This window comes from Pituophis catenifer, unplaced genomic scaffold, assembly GCF_029215685.1.
Source record: "Pituophis catenifer annectens isolate HBS135680 unplaced genomic scaffold, rPitCat1.0.hap2 SCAF_16, whole genome shotgun sequence".
Taxonomy (NCBI): domain Eukaryota; kingdom Metazoa; phylum Chordata; class Lepidosauria; order Squamata; family Colubridae; genus Pituophis; species Pituophis catenifer.
This window is the reverse complement of record NW_027256896.1, coordinates 6286561-6302007: the sequence shown is the minus strand read 5'-3', so window position 1 is coordinate 6302007 and position 15447 is coordinate 6286561. Positions and strand designations below refer to the sequence as shown.

Here is a 15447-nt window from a genome sequence, read left to right as displayed (position 1 = left end):
TTGTTGTTCATTTATATTATTCTGTTGAGGCTGAATCTGGGTATATCTCATAAGGAGAAGAGCTCAAAGATGCTACTTAACCTTAGTAGATTAATCCAAAGAAACTATCCAATTAACAAGCTGTAGTGGGTATTGTCTGGAAGTTGAGTCATGGCAGCTGGACTTACAGTAGTAGCCAAAATTGTGGAAACCTTTTGGGAAAAGTGTATTTTTGAGATAGCCATATTCTACTGCTGGAATGGCCTGGGAATAGCCCAGACCTTAACCCAATTGAAAATCTATGGAGCTGACTAAAGAAATTTGTTAGTCAGAAGCAACCCAGCAATAAAACCCAGTTAATAGAAGCCATCCTTCAATCTTGGTTTCACATGATAACAGCTGCAGAACTAAAAGACTTGGTTCGCTCCATGGGAAGACGTTGTAAGGCCGTAATTCATGCTAAAGGTTACCCAATTAAGTATTAACTGACATGATGATAATTTTTGTTTATCTCATTTTTTCTATGTGTTTCACTTTTCTTCTTTATACTGTAACTGCTATTCTAATAGCAAATCCTTCATAAAGTTTTTGCCTTACATTCTTGATTAAATTATCTTTCCATTGATACGTAATTTTATGGTAAAGGTAAAAGTTCCCCTCACACATATGTGCTAGTCGTTCCCGACTCTAGGAGGCGGTGCTCATCTCCACTTCAAAGCTGAAGAGCCAGCACTGTCTGAAGACATCTCCGTGGTCTTGTGGCCGGCATGATTCAACGCCAAAGGCGCACAGAGCGCTGTTACTTTTCCACCAAAGTGGTCCCTATTTTTCTGCTTGCATTTTTTACCTGCTTTCGAACTGCTAGGTTGGCAGAAGCTGGGACAAGTAACGGGAGCTCACCCCATCACGCGGCACTAGGGATTCAAACTGCTGAACTGCCGACCTTTCGATCGACAAGCTCAGCGTCTTAGCCACTGAGCCATTGCATCCCTTATTTTATGGTACTACTCAAAAAAAAAAAAAAAGTGGTGCTATTAGCTAGTTTTAGAAAATACACTTTTCCCAAAAGGTTTCCACAATTTTGGCCACTACTGTATTTTCTTGTTGGTTTCAGATGTTTCACTGCCCAATCAAGCAGCTTCTTCAATCTGAGCAAGTTAGGGGAATGTGAGTAAGCAGAGGGTCGTCAGAATATGCCAACTCCTAAAATTCTTAGGGGTATTCCAGCACCAACCTCATGTTTTCTTCCCCAAAGTGTATCACAATATGTCAATGAAGATTCTCAGTCACCCAGACAGCATTGTCTAGAAAATAAGTCCAGGTGCCATGACTCAACTTCCAGACAATTCTACCTGCATGACTGAGAAATTTCATCAACTCTAGTGGGTATGTTTATTCAGCAATGATAAAACCAAAGAAAGTAACCTCATGATGGCTTAACCTTGTGGCTTGAGACAAAACATGGCGAATCGATTTTGGTTCAGTCACTGTGGTCTTGGAGCCATTGTTATGGTTGACCACGTGCAAATGAAGTCTTTATGGACCATGTCTTTTGTATTATTTGGTATATTGGTTCTGTTCCTGACATTGATTTGCCAATGTTATAGGCCACTTTGTGAAGTCATCTTAATGACACGTGAAATAAACAACGAAGACAGTTTGAATGATGTATATTGGAAAATGTCACTTTTTTTCCCCCTCCACCTCAAAAGATCACACAGTCACTGGCTTTTTCCTATTAAATGTTAGCAATTTTAGCAATTGACTTTTTTCTTAATTTGGAGCCAATGAAATTATTTAATGATGAGATTAGATTAATATGTCCTCCTGTTCAGAAGTATGCAGCTTTGCTTCCATCTAAGAGGGGGGTCAACCTATTTTCCAAAGCAGCAGAAGGCAAGACAAGAAACAATGGATGGAAACTAATCAACGAGAGAAGCAACCTGGAATTAAAGAGAAACAGAGAGAAAAATTAGTCAGTGGGATGGCTTGTCTTCAGAAGTTGTAGGCGCTCCATTGCTGGAGGTTTTGTAGAAGAGATTGGACAGCTACTTCTCTGGAATGGTATAGGGTTTCCTGCTTGAGCAGCGGGTCGGACTAGAAGACCTCAAAGGTCCCTTCCAATTCTGTTATTCTGTTCTGTTCTGGACCAATTACAATGCTCATTTAGGAAAATGAACCTTGTCTTCTTAAAGACATGCCTCAGTATTTATCATTGTGTGGGTCTCTTCCAGTAGTGGGTTGCCCCCGGTTCGGATTGGTTCGCAAGAACCGGTAGTAAAACCGGTGGGAGGCTCCGCCCACTGACCAGGACGTCAACATAGGTGATCTGTGCATGCGCAAAAGAGCTCACGCAGGCGCGACATGAACTGGTAGTAAAGGTGAGTAGAACCCACTCCTGGTCTCTTCAATGTGTTACAAGACACATTAGTTGCTTTGGAAACCCTTTCAAAAGGCAAGAGGACGTCCATAAAGTTTTCCCGAGTTGAATGTGGAATGTCCGCTTTTATTTGTGCGAAAAATGGCCAGCTTTATCTCTGCCAAGGTCCCATTTTTCATTCTGCAGATCTGTCTGCATTTTTCTGCAATCTAGTAGTTGTTATGGGTAAAAGGCATCCAAAAGCTTTTTTTCCAGTACTAGTAAGCAGTGCTTCTGTTGCTGAAGAGAAAATTCTGCCCTTGGGAAATGCTTGGAGAATTTTGGGTTTCATTTATAAATAAATCCACCCGATGTTCACTAGATTCATGGAAAAGACTGAGAAAGATCAGCTCTACTGAGTCAACACAGCTAGTCCTGCATCCCATTCTGACAGATTGAATACACCTACACAAACACCCCCCCCCCACACACACACACACCATTTAATAAATTAAAGCAGTGTTGAATTTTTATTTCCCCTTTTGATTCTTGGGGAAGAAAACCAAAAGGGAATAAAATCATTTGAAAAGTTTTAGTACCCCTTTATAAAACCTTAGTAAGACCACACCTGAAATATTGCATCCATTTTTGCTCAACATATTATAAAAAAGATGTTGAGACTCTAGATAGAGTGCAGAAAAGAGCAACGAAGATGACTAGAGGCTAAAACATATGAAGAATGGTTGCCGGAATTGGGTATGTCCAGTTGAATGCAAAGAAGAACTAGAGTGACATGACAGCAGTCTTCCAACGCTTGAGGAATTGTCACAAAGCAGAGGGGTCAACCTATTCTCCAAAGCATCTGAAGGCAGGACAAGAACCAATGGATGGAAACTAACCAAGGAGAGAAGCAACCTGGAACTAAGGAGAAACTTCCTAACAGTGAGGACAATTAACCAATGGAACAGCTTGACTTCAGAAGTTGTAGGGGCTCCATCACTGGAGGCTTTTAAGAAGAGACTGGATAGCCCCATGTCTGGAATGGTCTAGGGTCTCCTACTTGAGCAGGGGGTTGGACTAGAAGACATCTAAGGTCCCTTCCAACTCTGTTATTCTGTTACTATTAAATAGTGTGGATTAATTGTGTCTGTAATTACACACACAAGGTGCTAAGTACAGACTTTCTCTTTCACACACATGCACGCTCATAAAAAGATAAACCATTCTTAGTTCTTCTGAGGGGAAAGATATGTTGAAAAGAAATAAGCACGCATGATCTTAAGCTATTCCCTGTTCTTTTACTACAAATTGACAATCAAAGGTGCCCCTTGGAATACCAGGTGGTTACACATACAAGACACGGTGGCTCAGTGGCTAAGATGCTGAGCTTGTCGATTGAAAGGTTGGCAGTTCAGCGGTTCGAATTCCTAGTGCCCGCGTAAATGGGGTGAGCTCCCGTTATTTGTCCCAGCCAACCTAGCAGTTTGAAAGCAGGTAAAAAATGCAAGTAGGAAAATAGGGATCACCTTTGGTGGGAAGGTAACAGCGTTACGTGCGCCTTTGGCATTGAGTCATGCTGGCCACATGACCATGGAGACGTCTTCGGACAGCGCTGGCTCTTAGGCTTAGAAACAGAGATGAGCACCACCCCCTAAAGTCGGGAATGACTAGCACATATGTGCGAGGGGGAACCTTTACCCCTTACACCTTTACACAATCATATGTAAACCAAAAAATGCTCCAAAAAATAAACATGGTCTTTTTTGAAGCACCATTCAAGGACATGGATGTGACAGGTAGACCACCCCAACATTTGAACAACAAGAAAAATAAGCTTCTCTTCTCTTCTCTTCTCTTCTCTTCTCTTCTCTTCTCTTCTCTTCTCTTCTCTTCTCTTCTCTTCTCTTCTCTTCTCTTTTCTCCTCTTCTCTTCCATCCCATCCCATCCCATCCCATTATTCTCTTCTCTTCTCTTCTCTCTTCTCTTCTCTTCTCTTCTCTTCTCTTTTCTCTTCTCCTCTTCTCTTCCATCCCATCCCATCCCATTATTCTCTTCTCTTCTCTTCTCTTCTCTTCTCTTCTCTTCTCTTCTCTTCTCTTCTCTTCTCTTCTCTCTTCTCCTCTTCTCTTCCATCCCATCCCATCCCATTCTTCTCTTCTCTTCTCTTCTCTTCTCTTCTCTTCTCTTCTCTTCTCTTCTCTTCTCTTTTCTCCTCTTCTCTTCCATCCCATCCCATCCCATCCCATTATTCTCTTCTCTTCTCTTCTCTCTTCTCTTCTCTTCTCTTCTCTTTTCTCTTCTCCTCTTCTCTTCCATCCCATCCCATCCCATTATTCTCTTCTCTTCTCTTCTCTTCTCTTCTCTTCTCTTCTCTTCTCTTCTCTTCTCTTCTCTTCTCTTCTCTTCTCTTCTCTTCTCTTCTCTTCTCTTCTCTCCTCTCCTCTCCTCTCCTCTCCTCTCCTCTCCTCTTCTCTTCTCTTCTCTTCTCTTTTCTCTTCTCCTCTTCTCTTCCATCCCATCCCATTATTCTCTTCTCTTCTCTTCTCTTCTCTTCTCTTCTCTTCTCTTCTCTTCTCTTCTCTTCTCTTCTCTTCTCTTCTCTTCTCTTCTCCACTGGACATCTAAAAGAAGTTCTGCTTTCTAGAAAAGAGAAGGGGAAAAAAATAAACAATACAACTTTGATTTGGGGTCAGAGAATTTCTTGGAGAAAAGAGAGGACTACAGCAGGGATTCTTGGGAATGACCAGTTTTGTAAAAATTCATTTTTTTAAAAAAATCATCTTTATTGATCTATTTCCTACCAGTATCTGACTTACTAGGTGGCACCTGTCTTGTTAGAATTGCCAGTTATTCTAATGATTGCCTAGGTTTACTAGTTCAGTTTTTATCTTTTCGTGTTGCTGCTTTGAGATCTACCTGGAGAATTGGGACACCTTTGTCTGTGATCAAGAAGACAACAAAGGACAATACTTGAGAAATAAGACTCACTAAATTAAATATTGTTTTTGGCAAAACAGAGTTTGATCTTCACCAACGGTGTCAGAAAAGCATAACTGTCAGAGTGTTTACAGCATGATTACTATTTTGAAACAACCCAGGAGCAAAATACAGGACACACAGGTTTTGTCATTACAAACAGTGGTTTATATACAAGATTTCTATATACAGACATACACGTGGTAGGCACATACCAGGCAATCAATCAATCTTCAACTCTACACGGAGAGCTACAATGCAGATAGAACACGATAAGGAGAGAGATACACAAGGAGAGAGAGAAAGACGCCCTCTCATGGCCTCCCTTATATAGACAGCTTCTTAAAGCGGCAATAACCGTGCTGACTCACCCTGATCCATAGCCTTACAGAGGCTGGTCAGCTTTAAATCTTCATTACCCTGACAATAACACAGAGCCTGGTGGTTCAGCAGACTAATAGCCTGTTATTAACATTCAGCTGCCTGCAATTACTGTAAGTTCAAATCTCCCCAGGCTCAAGGTTGACTCAGCCTTCCATCCTTTCTAAGGTAGGTAAATTGAGGACCCAGTTTGTGGGGGCAATAAGCTGACTTTGTATAAATATACAAAAGTATGAAGGCTATTGCTTAATGCATTGTAAGCCGCTCTGAGTCTCCGGAGAAGGGCGGCATATAAATCAAATAAAAATAAATAAATAAAAAATAAAAAAATAACAATATGTTCTTCCTAAGATTGGGGCCCTCCGGCTCCTGCTATGGCTTCTCAAAATTACTGAACCTTTATTGAAACAGCACCAAATATTCTACAGATTCATTGGGTAGCAGAGAAAACACAGGTTGCAATGATTGAAGAGAGAGCAAGAGCACTGTGGCTTCAGAAGCCATAAAGGAGTATGGCAGTTGTAGATCTATTGCAAATTGTCTGTTTGACTTGATCAACTTTGAATGGACTCCGTTCCTAATTTTCAGTCTGGATTGTCAAATCAATCTGACTTGAACAAGCTCATTCAATTTGACAAAAGCCACCAAATGTTCAGGTGGCATTTGGAGGCAACCCATTTGTTTTGACAGTTCAAATCAGTGATCCAATCTGGACAGTCAATTTGATTCACGAAATTAATAAATTGCCTTTTCGACGTGGGATCTGTAAATCTTCGTAAAAAGCCCTCTCACAAATGATTCATCCACTGCAGTTTTTCTCAACCTCAACACTTTCAGATGTGCGGACTTCAGCTGGCTTGGGAATTTGGGAAAATGAAGTTCATACGTCTTGAAGTTGTCGAAAAATATTGATCTCCTGCAAAAAAGAGTGCAGAGAAGAGCAACAAAGATGATGAGGGGATTGGAGGCTAAAACGTGTGAAGAACAGGCTCAGGAATTGCGTATGTCTAGTTTAATGAAAAGAAGGACTAGGGGAGACATGATAGCAGTCTTCCAATATCTCAGGGGCTGCCACAAAGAAGAGAGAGTCAAATTATTCTCCAAAGTACCTGAGGGCAGGACAAGAAGCAATGGGTGGAAACTAATCAATGAGAGAAGCAACCTGGAATTAAGGAGAAACTTTCTGACAGTTAGAACAATCAACCAGTGGAACAACTTGCCTCCAGAAGTTGTGAATGCTCCAACACTGGAAGTTTTTAAGAAGATGTTGGATAACCATTTGTCTGAAGTGGTGTAGGGTTTTCTGCCTAAGCAGAGGATTGGACTAGAACAGGGGTTGGCAACCTTAAACACTCAAAGAGCCACAAAGGTCCTAGCCGGAAGCCCCCGTTCAATTATGGAGTCGACCAAAAGTCCGGTTCCCCATCATCACCACCACCATAGAGTCTCCTCCTAGCGCGGCGTCCTTTTTCCTTTGCCGACTGGAAGTTGGTTCCCCCATCATAGAGTCTCCTCCTAGCACGGCATCTTTTTACCTGTCTATCTGTCCTACCTCTACCTGTCCTAACCAAAAGCCCTATCAATTGTGGAGCTGACCAGCAACAGGGAGCTGCAGCAGAGGGATGAAAGAGCCACATGCGGCTCCAGAGCCGTGGGTTGCTGACCCTTGAACTAGAAGACCTCCAAGGTCCCTTCCAACTAAGTTATTCTGTTCCATTCTAAAATCCTCACCGAGCCGGCCATGAGTTTGTTATCTGCCAGTTTGTGAGAGACACATCTGCCTAACTTCAAAATTACCATGCAGTCTTCCTTTACAAAGATCTACAATTTGCAGCTTTAGGGACAAAGATCTCTTGTGAGAGAATATATCCCACAGATCCCGTCTACAGTCTCCTGAGAAACGGCAATCCCTAATATGACAGATGGGAAATATAGCTCTATCCATGTATTGAATCCTATTTAATTTTCATTTAAAATAAATGTTAATCAAGCCTAATGTAGCTTTTGCCTTGAGCACATTCCCTTTTCAGAGGACATCCTTTAAAACAGATGCGGCTTGCAATCTGCAAATGATGCCAACTTTTTTTTATTTATGCTGCAATGATGCTTATTAATTAATCTTACCTCTGCCATCCAGGTGCTGTTTTAATTATTTTAATGTCTTGATTAACTTGTTACTATGTTATTTTGCTTTTAATTAAAGAGAAGAAATGGAGGGAAGCACAAAGAACGGAAAACTATATAAGCATGCATATTTAAATGTATCCGAGAAGTAAGAGTGGTTAAACTAAATATTGCTCTTGGCAAAATCTAAAAAAAAAAAAAAATAGAAACATATGTTTACCTACATAATTATTTATATAATTATTTAATTATTTTAATTATTTTTAAATTTTGTTTGTCTTTGTGCTTTTAATCAGGCTGTACACCGCCCTGAGTCCTTCGGGAGAAGGGCGGTATAGAAATAAAATTATTATTATTATTATTATTATTAGTATTATTATTATTATTATTATTGTTGTTGTTGTTGTTGTTGTTGTTGTTGTTGTTGTTGTTATTACAGTGTTACAAGAAGATAAAAAATATGGATGTTATGTTGTTTTGGGGGGGGGTTCAATATGGATGTTAAAATGTTTTCATGGGAAACTGTTTGGAAGAGGGGATGAAGTAAATAAATTAAAATACCGTATTTTTCGGAGTATAAGACACACCGGAGTATAAAATGCACCTTAGTTTTTGGGGAGGAAAATAAGAAAAAAGCTGATTGGCAGGTGAATCGGCCTCCTGGAATACCCCCAATCAGCTGTTTCCAAAGGTGAATTTTAGCAACAGGTTCCTTGGTTGTGAGCTCTGTGCCTTGTTTTTTTTTCCTGCCTCTGAAACTTCTGAAACTCGGTTTCAGAAAAAAGTTTTTTTCCTGCCTCTGAAAGCCTCCAAAACAGCTTCAGAAAAAAAGCCCCTGAAGCTCTGTTTGGAGGCTTTTTTTCTGAAGTTCTGTTTGGGGGCTTCTTTTCTGAAGTTTCTTTTCTGATGCTTTTTTCAGCCTCTGAAACCTTGGTTTGAGAAGCCGGGCGGGGCTGCATTTGGAGTATAAGATGCACCCAGATTTTCACCCTCTTTTTTGGGAAAAAAAGGTGTGTCTTATACTCTGAAAAATACGGTATGTAACAGGTAGAATATTGTTGCTTACCCTTCATCTTATGATAGTTGGGCTGTTTACAGAATGCAAAAAAAAAAATGTTCTGAATAAGATGGAATTAAATATTCAGCAACAAAAATTATGAATTGTGTTATGTCGAAGGCTCCAGTGGCTTTAATAAAACAATCCCAATTATAAAAATGGCCAAAATAAGATATTTTACCTGGGACTTAAGGAAGGTAATATTGATACCAATCGCGCCTCCCTTTAAAAGTTTGCATAAACATGCAAGCCTTTATGTATTCCGTTAGTTTCCCTTGGTAAACATTGCTTAAAATGAAGAAATGTTCCTTCCATGCAAATTTAAATGATTCTCATGACTTTTTTTTTATCAATGCTCATGTGATTTTTCTGTTTCTTTGCAGCAATTTGGTAAAATCTTAGATGTTGAAATTATTTTTAATGAGCGAGGCTCAAAGGTAAGCAACTGAATACACTTGTGGAAATGTTTAATGGATTGAAAGTGTTTACTGAAAAATCAGAGGAAGCAAATACACAACAGTATTAAAACCTCCTTAAGCATCTCTTGTTTCAGAAACACCTAGGATGCTCAGGTGTTTGAGGGGATGAGGGCTGTCACTTACTCAAACAGCATGAAATTTATTGGTCTAATTTTGAGCCCCTTACAAAGGCTAATTTTAACTAAGATAAGCTGCCACCGGTTAAATAGGAATACTGGTTTCTGCTTTTAAATATAATCAAGTGTTGACTGCAGAATTCCTTTCCCATCTCCAATAATTGCCATATTCATTGTGAGATTAGTTCAAGCTTGCAGTGAGGAGAGATAGGCCATTAGAACAGATACGCTGCTCTTGAAAATGGAAGCAAATAATATAATTTAATATCTTCTGAAGCAATTACTCGATCAAGGATGAATTATGAAATTGCCAGTGTTTGCATGTTGAGTGAAAATTGTTTCTGAATTTAAAGAGATGTTTTCGTTCTCCTAATTTGAAAGGTGAACGATTTTCCCAGACACATCACATCACATACTTAATTTCTATTTGAACCCACATATAGAGTTGGCCCATTTTTCTACACTGTATTATACTGTTATTATGTTATACTAGTTCGTACGCCTGGATTGATTAATTATCCATCCAGTGAAGTGCAGACATAAGCTTTTCGCTCACACCTCGTAGTGGGTCAAAAGCTTCAAGATGGCAGTTGTGACTGCACAATCAAAACCCTGCCCCTTTGTGCTTTGCATATAAATTCAAGATATATACAGAGATGGGGGAGGGGCAGCTTTGATCATACGATTGTGACCTCTGTCTTTTGACTCCCTCTGAAGCCCCTGCTAGCTTATTTAACCTGTACTATATTTATTCTAGATATTATCTATCAACCCAAAAAATTTGATTGCCCAAATGTAATTAATAAGTGAGGCTCACAGGATTCTCCTTGCTGCCAAATTAATCATGAATCCTATAAGAGAGACTAGTTTAGCTTTACAAGTAGTCCTTGACATAACAACTGTAATGGAGCTTTCCCAGTTATGATCATATACTGTAACGGTCGTAAAACAGGTCAGTCACATCAAATAATGACCTGATTTTATCACTTCTTTTGTGACAGTTGTTAAGCGAGCATGACGGTTGTGAAGTGATTGCCATGGTCCTTAAGCAAACACTGTAGTCCTTAAAGGAACTAGTGTTTTGCTATGGGCATGGTTTTGCCCCAAAATTGGAAGCAAGTGCCATTTTTTTGAAAAAAACAACAACATTGTGGGACATTGCAAATGGCCATAAAGACAACTGAGACTGGCTGAATCCTGCATCCAGTTTTGGTCGCCACAATGTAAAAAAGATGTGGAGACTCTAGAAAGAGTGCAGAGAAAAGCAACAAAGATGATTAGGGGCAGGGGTGAAATCTAAAATTTCTTACTACCGGTTCTGTGGGCATGGCTTGGGGGGGGGATGGTAATGTGACTGGGTGGGCGTGGCCAATTTTTTTTTTAACTTTTAAAACCATTTTTTCTACAACCTCTTCGGCTAAGAGGTTGTAAAAAAAATGTTTTCAAAAGGCTCTGACGATCCCAGCTGAGTTCCCTGATCGGCAGAGGCTTTAAAAAGCCTCTGCCGATCAGGGAACTCAGCTAGGATTGTCAGAGCATTTAAAAGAAAAAAAGGGTTTTTTTCTTTTAAATGCCTTTGATGAGCTGCGTGATCATCAGAGACTTTTTTTTTTTTTTTACTTTTAAAAGCATTTTTTCGGCCGTAGTTGTAGAAAAAATGCTTTTTTTAAAAAAAGCCTCTGATGATTGTGCGGCTCAGCTGGGCATGGGGGGGGGGATTTTTGCGGGTGGTTCTCCGAACCACCCGCCTCCATTGCTACTGGATCAGGCGATCCGATCCAAACCAGGAGCATTTCACCCCTGATTAGGGGACTGGTGGCTAAAACATATGAAGAACGGTTGCTGGAATTGGATACGTCTAGTTTAATGAAAAGAAGACATGATAGCAGTGTTCCAATATCTCAGGGGCTGCCACAAAGAAGAGGGAATCAAGCTATTCTCCAAAGCACCTGAGGGCAGGACAAGAAGCAATGGGTGGAAATTAACCGCCCAGAGTCCCTTGGGAGTGGAGCGGCATAGAAATGCAACAAAATAAATAATAAATAAAATAAATAACCAAGGAGAGAAGCAACTTAGAACTAAGGAGAAATTTCCTGACAGTCAGAACAATTATTGTTCTGGCACCCTGTTATTAACACAGCTGCCTGCAATTTCTGCTGGTTCGAATCTCTCCAAGGCTCAAGGTTGACTCAGCCTTCCATCCTTTCTAAGGTAGGTGAAATGAGGACCCAGTTTGTGGGGGCAATAAGCTGACTTTGTATAAAATATACAAAAGAATGAAGGCTATTGCTTAAAGCATTGTAAGCCGCCCTGAGTCTCCGGAGAAGGGCGGCATATAAATCAAATTAAAAATAAATAAATAAATAAAAAAAAATAAAAAAATTAATCAGTGGAACAACTTGCCTCCAGAAATTGTGAGTGCTCCAACACTGGAAGCTTTTAAGAAGATGTTGGATAACCATTTGTCTGAAGTGGTGTAGGGTTTCCTGCTTAAGTAGGGGGTTGGACTAGAAGACCTCCAAGGTCCCTTCCAACTCTGTTATTCTATTCTATTCTGCATTGCCAAGCATCCTAAATTTGGTCACATGACCACAAAGGTGGCCCAATTATTGGAATTTTGAATCTAGGTCATAAGTCCCTTTTGGGGGGGTTGGTCGTAACTTTGAACAGTCTCTGAATAACTGGTCATAAGGACTACCCTTAATTAGAGTGCTTATGGCCTGAAACACAGGGAGCTTTTCACTTGCAACCTCTTGTTTAGTGACTGTTTGAAGTTACAAAGGCATTGAAAAAATGACTTCCGACTGTTTTTCACACCAGTTCAGCATCCCCAGTTAATCAGAATTTGGGGGCTTGGCAACTGGCATGTATTTATGATGGTCGCAGTACCCCAGTTATATAGGATCGCCTTTGTGACTCTCTGACAGCAAAGTTAAAAGGGTAGCCTGATTCACTTTGCAACCGTGTCACTACCTTAACAACTGTGACGAGAGAAGTCATAAAATAGGGTGAAACTCACTTAGCAAATGTTTCGCTTTAGCAACAGAAATTTGGAGCTCAGTTGTGCTCGTAAATTAAGGATTACCTGTATAGTCATTTGAATCCCTAGATCCTTTGAGACCGAGCTGAGATTTTTCTCAGGCCATTGTTATGATTGGGGAGGATCTCTGCCCCAACGGAGAAATTTTCACGAGTCCGTGAATTGTGCTTTGGGGTTCTTGTCCATCGCCCAATCTCAAGGTTCTGATAGAAGAGGATATTCGTAGCTCAGAGTTGACCTTGTGGGCTCCTTGGTGCTCTCTGAGCTTGGTGGTTTTCTGGCAGATGTTTCATTACCAAATTAGGTGACACCATCACCAAGCACTGATGAAGTTACCTAATTTGGTAATGAAACGTCTGCCAGAAAACCACCAAGCTCAGAGAGCACCAAGGACCCACCATCTCAAGATTTTCAGCTCTCTATCCATACCTTCAGAAGTTTACATGTCAACATTACAGACACATAGTGGCTTCCCTTCAAATTCCCAACTCCTGTCTCTTAGAGAATCAAGCCATGTAGCTCTCTTTGGGGGTCGAAGGTTTTAAAATGATATTGCCAATGTCTCCTTGTTATATCACAATGTCCTTAATGTATATGGTGTGAATATGTTCTGTTTCTCTTCCTTTGTTTTTTTGCTTTTATATCAAGGAAATGTCACATTTTTTTCTGTCAAAATGGTAAATTTGGAAGTTGAAGCTGGCAGGTCCGATCTGTTCCAATGTGTAGAGAGAGAAAGCTGGTATGAATTGCTTAAAGTATTATGCTAAATACATTTTGGAAGGGTGAGTTATTGGATTAGTAATTTTTTTCATTAAAACATGAGTCCAGGTCTCCCAATTGGAGAATATTTTGTATATGGGCTTCCAGGTTGTGCAGTCACAGCTGAAGTATTCATTTCATTGCTGGCAGCAAACGTGGAAGGCTGTCTGAAGATGTGTCCCACAGTAAGGAACATAATAATAAATTATGGGATGGATGAGAGCCAGTTGGGTGTAGAGTTTAAAACCCCAGGCTAGAAACTGAGACTGTGATTCAGAAAACAAGCTGGGTGACCTTGGGCCAGTCATTCCCTCTCAGCCCTATGAAGGAGGCAAGGGCAAGACACTTCTGAAATCTTGCTGAGAAAACTGCAGGGATTCATCCAGGCAGTTGCCAGGAGTCAAAACAGACTCAAAAGTACCAAAAAAGAAAAAAAAAGTTAATTGATGTCTAGAAAATAAGAAAGCCAAGAATTGTCTCTCAAAGATGCTTTTTCAAAAAGCAACTGGATTGTTGTTGGTTTTTTTTCCTTGAGAAAGGAGAAGACAATTTTCACTTCTCATCTTATTTAATTTTTATTTATTTATTTGATTTGATTTTTACACCGCCCTTCTCCAGCAGGACTCAGGGTGGTGAACAGCCAAGGTAAAACATAGCATACAAAATTTAAAACAATTTAAAAAGATATTAAATAATTTCGACCCACAATTTAAAAACATCCCAATAAAATCAATTACAAATTAAAATCGAAAGATGGGATCAAGCCAGCCCGGCTAGATGAAATAAGTGAGTTTTAAGGGCCCGACGAAAAGTCCGGAGGTCCGGGATCATGCGTATCTCTGGGGGTAGGTCGTTCCAGAGGGCGGGTGCTGCCACAGAGAAGGCTCTCCCCCTGGGGGTCACCAGCCGACATTGTCTGGCCGACGGCACCCTGAGGAGCCCCTCTCTGTGCGAGCGTACTGACTGGTGGGAGGCTATTGGCAGCAGAAGGCAGTCTCGTAGATACCCAGGCCCTAAGCCATGGAGCACTTTAAAGATAGTCACCAACACCTTGAAGCTTCATCGATTCTGACAGGATGGTGGAGGCGTTGGAAGGATTAGTTTTAACAGGATGGATGGGTGGGGTTGGAAGGATCCTTTCTTTTTTTTTTTTTTTTTTTGCAGTCCTCTGGTCATTAGCTCTCTCCCTGAGAGCTCTTGAAGCCACTTGGCGGTTTTTCTGTGCCCTCAGGGTCACCTGAATCAGTGTGCAATTGGTTATGGAATCTTCTTGGAACTGGTGAAAGCACTGTGTTTTAGACTGGAGTTTGGGGGTATCTTATCCCTCCCCCTCAGTTGACAGAGGGCTGCTCATTGTTGACATATATGGCCTCTTTTACCCCTCTTTCAAACCAATGTCCACTCTATCCAGAACGTGGACTTTGCTGTCTTCAAAAGAGTGGCCTTTGTCCAGTGGTGGGATTCAAATAATTTAACAACCAGTTCTCTGCCCTAATGACTGGCTGGGTGGGCGTGGCCAGGGGTGTGACAGGCAGCACTTGGCCTCCTGCACCTCCCTGGGAGCAAAAATCGGTTGCAGGGGGTGCCTGCCCCACCCCCATGCCCCGTTTTGGGCCTAGTAGGCCTCCCTGCAGCCTCCTGGGAACAAAAACAGGCCACTGGGGGACTCCTGGAAGATGAGGGAAGGGGAGGGGCCAGACAGCAATTTAACCCGTACCAGCCCGAACCGGCTGAATCCCACCACTGTCTTTGTCTTTCAAATGCAGATGGACTGCTGAATCCAATCCTGGTGGATTTGTTCTCCTATGGTGTGCCATGTGTTCACGAAAGGGTTTTTTGTTTGTTTGTTTCACCAATGTGTAGATCTGCACATGTCCCATTGCATTGCATTGCATATATCACATTGTTCAGCTAAAAAGTCCAGTTGCCTTTTGGAAAAATAAAAAAACCCTACCTTTGAGACAAACTGTAACCTGGATGACTGAGAATCTCCACAGAGAAAGAGTCAAGATCCTCTTCTCTAAAGTAAAACGCCACTCAGCTTAAGCTTGGGAGCAAATCAGATACGACAATTAGGAATTAAAAGGCAAAACTGCCAGATCAAATAACAATTAAATTCCTACCCTGTTCCTCCTTGCACCCCCACCCCACCCCCTGCAATCTTTGCTCTCTGTAA

General features: G+C 41.0%; 1 protein-coding gene across 1 annotated transcript in view; it reads left to right on the top strand.

Annotated features, from left to right (window-relative positions):
* The window catches only part of RBFOX1 (RNA binding fox-1 homolog 1), a 238290-nt gene that overhangs the window by 69404 nt on the left and 153439 nt on the right, over positions 1-15447 (top strand). The window contains exon 3 of the mRNA XM_070955384.1: positions 9261-9314. Coding sequence (XP_070811485.1) covers positions 9261-9314 — 54 coding nt within the window. The remainder of the gene's footprint in view (positions 1-9260; positions 9315-15447) is intronic.